The sequence below is a fragment of the Engraulis encrasicolus genome, unplaced genomic scaffold, assembly GCF_034702125.1.
Source record: "Engraulis encrasicolus isolate BLACKSEA-1 unplaced genomic scaffold, IST_EnEncr_1.0 scaffold_887_np1212, whole genome shotgun sequence".
In the NCBI taxonomy this organism is placed as follows: domain Eukaryota; kingdom Metazoa; phylum Chordata; class Actinopteri; order Clupeiformes; family Engraulidae; genus Engraulis; species Engraulis encrasicolus.
Genome location: NW_026946233.1, coordinates 4,877 through 17,404, shown reverse-complemented (window position 1 = coordinate 17,404; position 12,528 = coordinate 4,877). Strand labels below are relative to the sequence as shown.

The 12,528-nt window shown below is 41.7% G+C and overlaps 1 protein-coding gene across 1 annotated transcript; it reads right to left on the bottom strand.

Moving 5' to 3' along the window:
• Nucleotides 1-388: 388 nt before the first annotated feature.
• wdr77 (WD repeat domain 77) lies at nt 389-8,673 on the bottom strand (the record flags this gene model as incomplete). The annotated part of the gene is made up of 8 exons (XM_063194119.1): nt 8,444-8,673; nt 7,828-8,013; nt 7,357-7,498; nt 5,297-5,346; nt 4,729-4,799; nt 1,099-1,153; nt 748-819; nt 389-497 (listed from the first exon to the last, which is right to left on the bottom strand). Coding segments are annotated over exons 1-8 (767 nt in total), but the record flags the coding sequence as incomplete, so codon positions are not given.
• Between the last annotated feature and the right edge of the window lie 3,855 nt (nt 8,674-12,528).

The window sequence follows — 12,528 nt, the reverse complement described above, 5'->3', positions numbered from 1 at the left end:
AAGAAGGCACGTCAAACATCTCAAACATTAATAACGCTCAAGAAACCCCCCTGGCCTTGGGGGACCTCAGAAGCAGTTACTCAGAACTTCTGAGCCACAGGTGGTAATGACATAAGAATTGTGTGGAAAAGCTCTAAATGAGCCTGATGACAGAAAAAAAATCCTGAGACTGGACTTCCAAAACTTTGAAAAATGAAAACGCAAATAACCATATTCTATTCTTGCTAACTAACTCTCTGAATATTGAAATAAGGCACTGAACCTGGCTAATATCAGCCCTGAATAAATTCATAGACAACATGGGAAAAAATGAGGGGGAAAAAAAGGGTAGCAGCATGATTGGTTCATTGTGTGGTGATGAAGCAGCCAAGGGTGGTGTACCACATACCTGTGAGAGGAATAGGCCAAGGCAGTAACGCTACGCTTGTGGCTGGTCATGGTCTGAGTCTTTCCAGGCGTCTGCAGGTCTTTCACTGTGACCCTTCCCAGCACATCACCTGAGCAGACACAGGAGTAGAGTCACTCAACTTGCACAAATCAACACCGCTCCTCACAAAGATGCTCTGGACATAAACAATTCATTCATCAGTGTAATTAATCAAGTCATTTGTACTTCATTGTCCATTTTTTCCATTATTGATATTAGCCAGAGGATTACAAATTGTGTTCCACCAGACCTCAGATGTCTAATTTAAAGTAAACAAATACAACAATAACAACAACAACAAAACAATGTATTGCTCTTACCATAGGCAAATGTGCTGCTCTGATGTGGGTGCCATGCCAGGGCAGTGGCTGCACAACTGGGGGCCACCATGTCTGTGACAGAGGATTAAAAAATTAAAGTCATTTAAGAGTGGCATATATGCACCACAATACAGTAAAAGCAAGCCCAGAAGTTATTCTTAAATAGTGTACTGCCCATGTCTTACATTGGGTGGCAGTCTAACATGCTTAGTTTATCAATGCCTGCAAAATAGACAACAGGCTAATTCAGATTACCTGCTAAAACACTCCTGACAGAAAATATTCATGATCTACTGTTAGCTGGAACTGGATCTGTAAATAATCAGTAAGATAGTGGCAGGATATGCTCACCCAGACTAAGTGCAGGCTTGGACTTTCTGCGATCCCAGAGCAAAAGACGACCATCCTAGAAGACAGAAACATGTCTCAACAAAATCCATCGCAACATAGACATTGACACACAACTCGCAATTTTTGCCAATTTAAATCCTTTTCAAAAATCAAGTAATCACACTTTATCAGAAGAATGGTGTGCAACCTGCATTACTTCTGGGCAAACGAGTGTGGCAGCAAGTCTGAACAGCTCTTTGTTTACTGCAATGTGCAATAATGTGTATTAGGTCTTTGTGTATTGATGTGAAGCCTGGCTCAAACTACACGACTCCCGATTTTGTGTCCTATTTTGAAGTCGGGTTGTGCCGCACACTAGAAGAGAATCGCATCTGTCAATCTTATCCCCAGTAGTAACCACCCAAGACGTTCTATTTCCAGTCACTGTTTGATTTCTATGATTTGCGATCTGCAACTCTTTGAGCTGCCAAAGTTCTATCTTAAAATGTCGCACCCGACAAGGAAATCTTTCTTGACATTCGGTTGTGATGGTTTTGGGGCGTAACCCACTGATTGTCGTAAGGGGGGTTTTCAGCCGAGAATCGGGCCGATAGTTGTGTAGTTTGAGCCTTGCTTAAGACACATTCTTCTCCTTTGGGATTAATAAAAGTACCTTCCTCTATTCTATTTTGTTTTGATATGTATACTGTGACCAGCACGTCTAAAGAAATCCTGGAGTGAGTTGGTTCCTCCTTCAAATTAAATGCTTTACCAGTCTTGTAAAGTGCTTTAAGGTGAGATTGCCATCTTAGCTGTGTGATCATGTGGTACCTGAGGTAAATACATGGAGAACAGCTGCCTTAAGGTCAGCTAGCACCATCTCGTGGGGAGATGTGTACATTACAGCAATTAGACGGACTGTTTATCCGAGAATTGTGAAGAATTGTGAGTTTATACCCAGCCATGTATGGCCGGAATGGGAAGCGTGGAATTTCTATATAAAACGGGTGTGCTAATATTTCATACAAAAAACATTTACCAAAATGTTCTGTACGCTACTGGGCAGGGCAACAACCAATCAGATACTGGTACTGCTTATGCTTATGTACAGTGAGGAGAATAAGTATTTGATCCCTTGCTGATTTTGTTGGTTTGCCCACTAATAAAGACATGATCAGTCTTTAATGTTAATGATAACGTGTATTCTAATATGGAGAGACAGAATATCAAAAAGAAAATCCAGAAATTAACTCTAAAGAATATATATTAATTGATTTATATTTAATTGAGGGAAATAAGTATTTGATCCCCTGCCAACCATTAAGAGTTCTGATCCCACAGATCAAATGACACTTCCAATCAACTTGTTATCTGAATTGAACACACCTGTTAATAGTAACCTGCACATAAGACACATTGAATCTGCAGAATCAGTCCATAGTATCAGTCAATCAATCAAACTAAACTCGCCAACATGAGAAAGACCAAAAAGCTGTCAAAGGATGTCAGGGACAAGATTTTAGAACTCAACAAGGATGAAATGGACTCCTGGATATTAAGGAGCAAACTGTTGGTGCATTTCTTCCAAATTTTAGGACGTACAAAATTATCATCAATCATCAATCGTAGGCCTGTCTGTGGTTCCATACAAGATTTGACCTTGTGTGGATTCAATAACCAGAAAACAGAGATAAAGCACCCTAAAACTGTATGGGAAGAGCTAGGAAATAATCTCAAAGCAGCTGAGACCTCAATCACTAAGACAACTATTGGAAACACTTAATACCACAGCGGATTAAAATCCTGCAGTGCATGTATGGTACCCCTGCTTCAGAAGGAACCTGTTCAGGCTCACCTGAGGTTTGCCAATGAACATCAAACTGGATTAGGATATGATTGGGAGGAGCTGGAATCAGATGACACCAAAAACAAACTGTTTGGCATTAACACAACTCGATGTGTTTTGAGGAAGAGAAATGCTGACTATGATCCCAAGAACAACACATTCTCAAACATCATTCATGAAAGTGGTAACATTACGTTTTGAGGTTGTTTGTCTGGCCAAGACAAAGGACAACTTCACATCATCAAGAAATGGATGGAGGGAGAAATGTTTGTTTGTTTGCATTTATGGCCAAATATGCAACTGTGGCTATTTCATGGCCAGTACAGGTAATAGAATTCGCCTCAAATTAAAAATCTACAATGATATAAATAATTGAATAAATAGATTAAATAAGTTTGGTCACATCAATACATTTTAAAAAGTTCAAAACCTTTAAAGGTGGGACCTTATTAAAAATTCCAAAAATAGTATCTTCTTTAAAAAACTGTTGTCTTTTCCTTCTGATAGGGAGAAATGTAAACGTACAATGCTGCATGCAAACCTCTTTCCCACCACCACTAGACTGAAGGCCTTCTCCTTCAGGGCAACCAAAACATGGAATAGTCTACCCAGTAACTTAAAAAGTATTACTGATTATCAGGCCTTCTCAAGGGGTGTGAAAAAATGGATATTAACCAACCAGTCTTGTCAACATTAATCATATGTTTTTAAAATATGACTCACACTGTATGCCATTTTAGTGTGTGTGTGTGTGTGTGTGTGTGTGTGTGTGTGTGTGTGTGTGTGTGTGTGTGTGTGTGTGTGTGTGTGTGTGTGTGTGTTTGACCTATGGCCTATGGATGTGCTTACTTGTTTATATCTTGTCTATGTTATTGTATTTTAATATTTGTTTTACCTGTCCAGGGACTGCAGATGGAAATTAGCTATATAGCTATAATCTGGCACAAGCCATCTTTTTACTTCTGTAATCAATGTGTATTGTGCATGGTCCCTGTTGAACTAAACTAAAAAAAAAAAAAAAAAATAAAAAAAAAAAAAAAAGGTGGGTCATGGATTGGCCTCCCAATATGATAGTGACCCATAACATACAGCCCAAGCAACGAAGGAGTAGCTCAAGCAGAAGCACATTAAGGTCGTGAAGTGGCCTTGACAGTTTCCAAACATTAACCCTATAATAATCCTGTGGAGGGAACAGAAGCTCCCATTTGCCAAGCTACAGTCATACAACTTAAATGATTTAGAGATGATCTGCAAAGAAAAGTGGACAAAAATCCCTTCTAATATATCCATAAACATTGTCATTAAATGAAAGAAACATCTGACCTCTGTACAAGAAAACAAGGGCTTTGCCACCAAGTATTTTGTCTTCTTTGACTAGAGGGGTCAAATACTTATTTTCCTCAATGGAATACAAATCAATTAAAATATATTCTTCAAAGTTATGTTCTGGATTTTCTTTTTGATATTCTGTCTCTCCATATTAGAATACATTTTATCATTAATATTATAGACTGATCATGTCTTTAGTAGTGGGCAAACCAACAAAATCAGCAATGGATCAAATACTTGTTCTCCTCACTGTATAAGTAGCATTTGTTTTCCTTGATGCATTTTATTCCAAGCAGGGAGAAGGGAGTAGGGAAGTTGGACAGACTGACTTGCACATTAAAGACTGATCTGAAACCACAGTTATCTAAAGATGAATAAATAATTCAAATGTATAAAAGATTAAATAAGACAAAAAAATCTATCAATAAATGAAAAAAAAGAAAAAGAAAACTGAAAGCAATGAAGCCATGTCTTACCTGGCCACAGGAGAGAAACAGGGCTTCCTCTGATGGGCTGCAGACCACACGCGTCACAGGTTTGGAGTGTGCTGCAGAAAGCCATTACATAACATTACAATACAATACATTACATTACAATATATTTCACGGACTCTTTTATCCAAAGTGGCTTAGAATTAGATAGGAAGGTACAATGTTTTGGAAACAGCTCCTCAAGTCACGCTGCTCAAGCAGGGCAACAGGTATGGGTGAGGGGGTGAGGAGATACTGCTAGGAAGCCAGCCACTTCATTCCTCCTGCTATGGGATTGGGACTTGAATTTGCAACTTATCAATTACAAAACCATCCTAACCAGTGGCTATGGCCGTCATACAGAGGCTGTATTAGCACCCATCTAGGAAGGAGTATATACGGTCATCGGGTTGATCAAATTTTTTAACAGAAGCGCATAAAGATCCAGTGATCAGGTGAGAGACCAGGCAAATGTGTGAAACAAAACACAGCAATTTCCGTACACTGATGTTCCGTTTTTTGCAGGGCATTGAAAAATTCAGAAATGCATAAAAAAGTAAGACTGTCATCTTACCATGATATGTATTAATGGCCGTCTCTTCACCAAGGTCCCATACTTTGACGCTACATGAATAAGCAGAGAGAGAGAGAGAGAGAGAGAGAGAGAGAGAGAGAGAGAGAGAGAGAATATCGAAAACAGACATTAGTGTGACCAGTGACCACTGAAAAATAAATAAATAAATAACTCAACCACCATTTACGGCATCAAAGACACTAAATGTTAACGTCGCCTTCTGTAGCTTGCGTGAGTTTGAGTGGTGCCCTCGGAATGTGCTCGTTCGGCTACGTCAGCCAAAAGTTACATATGGGGAATTCTGACAGCGGACCGAGAAAGTGGTTGGGAGAGTCACCATTCACTTACTAATGCCTCATTTAAGCATCAGCTTACTCTGGGGCACTGTGGCACAGCGCGTTAAGCCCCCCACATTTGGGCTTGCATGCCCACGGGGACCCCGGTTCGACTCCGGCCGGGGTCATTTCCCGATCCCACACCGTCTCTGTCCCACTCGCTTCCTGTCACCATCTCAGACTGTCCTATCAAATAAAGGCATAAAAGCCCCTTAAAATATATATATTTTTTTTTTTTAAAGCATCAGCTTACTGAGGACAGCAATTAATTAACCTTTTAATCCTACCTTGTGTCCCTGATGTAGGGGGTGCAATTCTGACTATGATGTTTGTTGATTTGAAGCTCATGTTTGATCCAAGATCAAAAATGAAACATTTGATTGTGCATTTGATTTTTAAAGCTATGTCCAAGTTAAGGGTCTAAGCTTACTACACTTCAAATTCATGAGTAGGAAGAGGCCTTCCACAGTGACTAGCCTTCAGGTGTAGTGTGCAGGTGGTGGCTTCAATGCTTTGAAGTTCTTTTATTTAATTTAACATTCATTTGCTCCCAAAATATCAACGGAAGTAATTGAAACTTAAAAAAATTGCTGCATCGATTCTGGAACTTGCCACATTGAATTGGATCGCCCATGCCCCGCATTGCATTGCCGAATCGATTATTGTTGACACCACTACTAATCAAGCACTGTGCCATTTCATGCCATCTGCAAATGATGGTGATTGGCACTTCACTCAGTACAGTCAACATGGTGTACAGCAACACCTGAGCCACATTATTTTAATTATCTTAATTAAGAGAGAGAGCTACTCTCTGCATACAATACAATTACAAATTAGGGATAGCCTACTGTCACATGTTGTACATTGTGTGAAATAATTGGTGGGGTCATGACGATTTTACAGAGGTCACGTATTAGAATAATAGACCCACCAAAAGTGTGAAATGAATGAGCAGTTAGCAAAAGCAAAGACTACAAAATTATGTTGCCGAATGTGTAGTGTGACCACAGACACCATCTCAGGGTGACTTTGTTCTACTAGGAAAAGTGCAATGCCCCCACCGCCAGGGCTGGAGTGTGGAACGACAGGTCACCTACCAAATTCCTGTCCCTAATGTCAGAACAGAATTCCATGGCTCTGTCACTCTAGACCGCCTGTCCGAAACGCCGTGCCATTAAATATTTGGGAGCCTTTAACAGTGTTGCGGACCTTATCTTTTCATTTATCTTACGTTTGGTCCAGCACCTGTGCCACTGATGTGCGCGCACTCTTTGACTTTCTGTAGAAACACGATGAACCCATGTATAGATAGGTTTCCTGTTTACAAACATTCACGCTGTGAGAATGCAAGATGCTAAGCAGTCAATCACGTGAGCGCATTTTTTTTGAGTGACCACAGTTTCCAAACAATCAGAGGTTGGACAGGGATCCTCAGCTGCGCACACAGATCGGAATGTTTATAAACAAGAAACCTATGTATATAAAGTATCAGGGTATACATGGGTTTACCGTTTGTAAACATTCCCTGGCTGCACACTGTTCAACCCCTGATAGTTGGAAACTACTGTCTGTCAAAATATGAGCTCCCGTGGTTGGTTGCTTAGCCTCTTGTCCCTCCTCACAACACAAATGTTTGTACACAAAAAAACCTATGTATGTGAGAACCAGGCCAAGTATGACCCTCCTCTTGAGGTAGAGCAGCTCTGCCACTGATTGACCCACCTGCAGTCCATGCTGCTACTGACTGCATGCGTCTTGGCGGCCGTAGTACTGATGCTGGTAACGATGGCGTCGTGAGCCTGTTTGCTGAAGCGGTTGGACAGCAGCCGCTCATCCTCTGTCAGCTCCCACAGTTCCACAGCACCTGTCACATTGCCATAGAAACACAGCGGAAGTAATCAATAGACAGAATGAAGAATGAACCATTTTGTTGGGATTGAGGCAAATTCTGTGACAGCTGACAAAAGTAAGTTTGATGGAATATAATTTAAGTTGTAGGGAGCGCAGGGAAATCTGTAAAGCATAAACATTCAAACTGAAAAATTATTTCTGAAAATAGCAGCTTTTGATAAATAATCTTGGGTTATTGTACTGTAGTGTAAAACAGAACCCCGATGGGCATCATGTTGGCGATTTATTTAAGTGATTAGTCATTAAAGAGTGAAACTGTAACCCCACACCAGTTGTTCGTACCTGAATCACAAGCTAAAAGGACACCTTTATCAGATGCCCAGAGAGCCTGGGTGACCCCGGAGTCAGTCTGAACCCCAGTTTTGCAGAAGCCTTCATTTGGGGCCTTCGTTGGGTCAGTGTACACCCAGATAGACCCCATCCACGTCCTGTAAGTGAGACTGGATGCTGCTAAAAGCAATGCTCCATCTCAAAGAAGAACAGAGTAATGCAAAGGTGTTAGAGTGCAGTACAAATCCGATGAAAGCAATGAAAGCTTCAGTTGATAGTGTCAATGGACAGCGCGCTCCTTTTGGGAATATGGTAAGGCGTTGCTTCACGAGTCTGAAACTGAAAACTGTTTGTATTATGGGACATTTGCGGCTATCGGTAGTAGGGCTACAATATACTGGTCCTAATGACACACACAGGGTTGCAAGGAAACGTTGACGTGATGACTGGACTGTTTGTACTTTGCTAGAGCTAGACAGACCATTAGTTTTACATGCTGTGGCATCTTCGCAATCAACACCAATAACCAGTTGTCAAGAAGAAAACTCGCAAACAACAACTGTAACTTTGATACAGAAAAAACAGGAATTTTGTTGCGGCGTCGTAATGTTGATTTTCAGTGATTTACCTGGTCTGTAGTGAGCAGACATGAGTTGCTTGTCCATGCATGCGGGTGCATTTGGGGGAATCGTCCAGTTGTCCATTATCATGTCTTTGATATCCACTGAAAGAAGGTACGGCGCAAGTACAACCACCAAATACAATAAATACAAATGTACGTGTTTAATTCGTTTGCGAACGGTGATGTCTCGCTCTCAACCGTGCCGCGAATGAATCGGTCAAATTTCCTTCCACACGTGCAGTGCGCGTTTCCGCTTCCGGTACTGTCCGGATGTTTATAATTTTAGCTAGAAATTCTCTTCAATTAAATTCATCGTGGCTGTTGATCCCTCACATGACTGATGAGAACACACAGAATAGAAAATGGAAATTCTGCAAAAGTTGACGAGAACGTTAACAGTCGTTTTTTTAACGACCTAATAGTAAAGTTCCCTTTTAGCCACTAGATGGCGCGCCTGTCTCTGGATTTGTGTTGGCCTATCCCACCTGATGCATCACTTGCCTGATGCATCCTTTCCAGATGGAAATGTGCAATAGGTCTGCACTGCAGGTTGCATTTTGCAACGTGGTAACCTTTAAATAGCCTAACAGGTACGTCATTGAAACAGAGTAGGGCCTACATTTTACAGCACGGGTGGGGAACCTGTCTCGAGGGCCATTTGCGGCCCATGAAGCCGTTTTATCCCCCCCCCAACATAATTTTAATATTCAGCTTCATATGAAATATGACATTCTGTAAAGGAATCTTAGAAATTACATTTGCAATACAAATGCTATATTCAGGGGAGAAGGTGGGGTCTGTTGTAAAGGTGGCTGCCTTCAATATACTGTAGGCCTAAAGTGCAGGGGGAATATCCTGGTTTGTGTTCACAGTAGCCTACGGCCCTTGGAGCAATTTGAATTGGCCCTTCGAATTAAAAAGGTTCCCCACCCCTGTTTTACAGGAAATATAGCCTAATACTTGTCCAATATTTAAATTGCATTAAACTTCATTGCATTTGTACCATCATTTTTTCTTCTGTAGCCTGAAAACATGATAGGCCTACAATAATTGATTGTTGTCCTTTGGGGGGAGGGAAATGGAAATACAAGCACCAGACGCCAACTCATATTTTGGCGAGCTAATGCCATGCTCAGCCATCACTAGTTCCAGAAAGGGTATGTGCTCAAACTTTTCCATGACACTATGCACTAAAGACCTCTATGCACTGACACAAGTGCGTGATTTGAGACGTAGCCTCTGTCAGACGGACCCCTCTCCTGAGCAGGTGCACCCAATTACGGCACTGATTGGTCGTAATTAGCAGCAGGTTTGTTCTGAGCAAAAGGCACGTTGTGGCATTCACTTATGTTTGCAACAGAGCAGCAGCATGTCCGTTGTGGGCTACTAACAAAAAATTCGCGTTTACAGAGGCCAAGGCACATAAAATACCGTTTTACATAGGCCTATGTGTAAGCTGCCAGAACAACGCCAAGTTCACCTAACTTAGGGTAGAATATGGCCTGCACTTCCACGAGATATGGCTACAACTTTAGGCAGTTTCACAATCACTAGGCCTACGCTACAAAGTTGCAATTGAAGCCTGGAGCAGTGCCAATGCCACGGTAGCAGTGCGACGTCTGTGTAAGTAAAACATTTTTTCTGTTACAAGAGTATGGCATAGGCTACATCTTGGGTTATGATTGAAACGTAGGCTATATGCCCCGGTGTGGTATCGTTTGGTAATGTTTGAACTTCGTTGTAATCATAAAACCACTGTTCCGAAGGTTTTTTTGTACGGGGAAAAACACGTGACATATTGCAATATGAAACAGTAGGCCTAAACGGTTTCAATTTTCCGAAAGAAACTGCAGTAGGTAGGCCTATTTTACTGCCACACCGACCAGCGCGCGCATTCGTTTGGCCCATGGAGCTGTTGTCTACCAGGTTAAGCGTTGTCATGATTGATTGTGATTAGGCCTACGTCCCACTTCATTGATGGACTAGTTGACAACATCATAATTTATGACAACAAAGAGAATATAATGTTCAGAAACACTTTATTTCACCAATAATATTAAAAATAGATGTGCCATCGTTTTATGCGCTAGCCTATGTCGTCTACATAGTAGGCCCTAGCGTCAAATATCTGGAAGTTAGTGGGCAAAAGTAGGCCTATGAGCTTAGTCCAATATATGGGGGTAATAATGTGTCAGATAATGAGGGGATATTCATGTCATTTGCTCGAATTGGGCCATTATGCAAATATGGCTTTCACCAGGAGAGGGCCCTGTTACTGAAACTTCAAGTTTCAACCCAATTTTTGAAATGGACTGCGCTACAATATGCGACCTTGCCTCCTCCACTTGTCCTTGTCTCCTCGTACGAGGAAGTAGCCTAATATGCCATGATGACATCACTGACTACAGCATTATATTTCAATATTTTGCAAAAGCTCAATTGCAAAGCCTTCTTCTCATTTGCAATTGGGATGGTGAATGAAAAACAGTCCCTCAAAAGTTGTTGTGGCTAGGCTGACAGCTGGGAAACTATCGTTTTCTCCACGGAGGAGGGGCCAGGAGGTGGGGCGAGGCCACAAGCACAAGTGGAGGAGGTAAGGCCGCATATTGTAACGCACTCAATGTGCCTAAATGGTTCAGAGCTTCAGCAAAACGTAATTTGCCCATCAGGCCATTGGAAGCTGCCCCCTTGCACAGGTGAGGCATAAATGCAATTTCGTTGTGTGCAGTGTGTGTGGAGCGCTGCGTCATAATGACAATAGGAGCTGGAGATTCTCTGGCCCTTCACTTCCTGTTCCCAACACGCGATATTGACACCTGTGTCCAAAGACACCATCTGATTGCTACTGAGAGGCTGGACTTGTGCCCTGTGTCTATAGAATGCAAAGTTTTAGGCTGCATTTTTGTCACTGACAAGCTAACATTTGCACTGACTGCAAGCTAATTTGTTACATGGATGGTATAAGTTGCATGGATGGTATATTGCATGGATGGTATAAGTTGCAAAGCCAAAGCATCGATTCTGTGTTCATTTTGCCCACCCTTTCCCTGTTTGTCACCCAGGCCACCTTAGGAACAATACCGAAGTTCAAGGATGCGTCTTGCCAAACAGATCCACCCAGTCTGTCTACCAGGGGTACACAGCTATCTGTTGGTATTTCACGCCATCATGTGAAGAGCAGAGGTTTGTGATTTTGTCCATTTTTCAACCAGTCTCTTTTCTATTTTAGTATCATCTGAACCTATACTGTAGCTTACTGTATCGATTTTGTTGTTATTCTTGCATCGCAAACACAGGCACTCAAATGCCATGCACTACAGCTATTGAAGCGTCCTGGAAACCCCTGACCTCTATGCCAATTAAGCCATGGCCATCTAAAAGACCACGACCAGCTGTGGAGGAGGAAGGTGCAGATGAAGGGAACGACGATCCTCAGTAACCGCTGAGCCACATGACTCCACATATGTGCCCGACCAAGTCATGATGTTGGACTTGGAATTATTGCAGACTAAGTAAGTGTTCGTGGGTTATTTTACCATTCAAAAATAAAATGCTATCTCAGGGTTTTCCCCGGCACTTAATCGTTAGGTGGCCACCGTGTCACTAATGACAAACGCTGCAATGGGAAACTCAATGGGATGGGGAAACGCTGCAACCGACATCTCTATGTAAACTAAAAACACAAATTATCACATTCTTCTTTCTTAGAGACACCAGACAGATGTGAAAAATGGGTTTGGGAAATCTTTCAAAATTGCCCCTTAAAAAATGAAGTCACACCACACATACAAGGCACTCTCGATGATACACCAGAAATGTGCCAAATGTGACTATTACCGGGAAAGGACTCAGCTGGTGATGGCGACCTGTCCAGTCATTAACCTACAACTCTCAGCTGCACTATACCAGCACATCATTCTTCCAGTTGAACAAGGTGTCGAATCTCACTTTGCACTCACGATCACGTTTCTATGTATTTTGTATGGCACAAATGACACATATACTTAATCTTGTTCATGTCTGTCATATTGTGATCCAAAGACCAGAATTGTTGAAAAATGTGGAAATGAATTATCATTTCACTTGTAGGT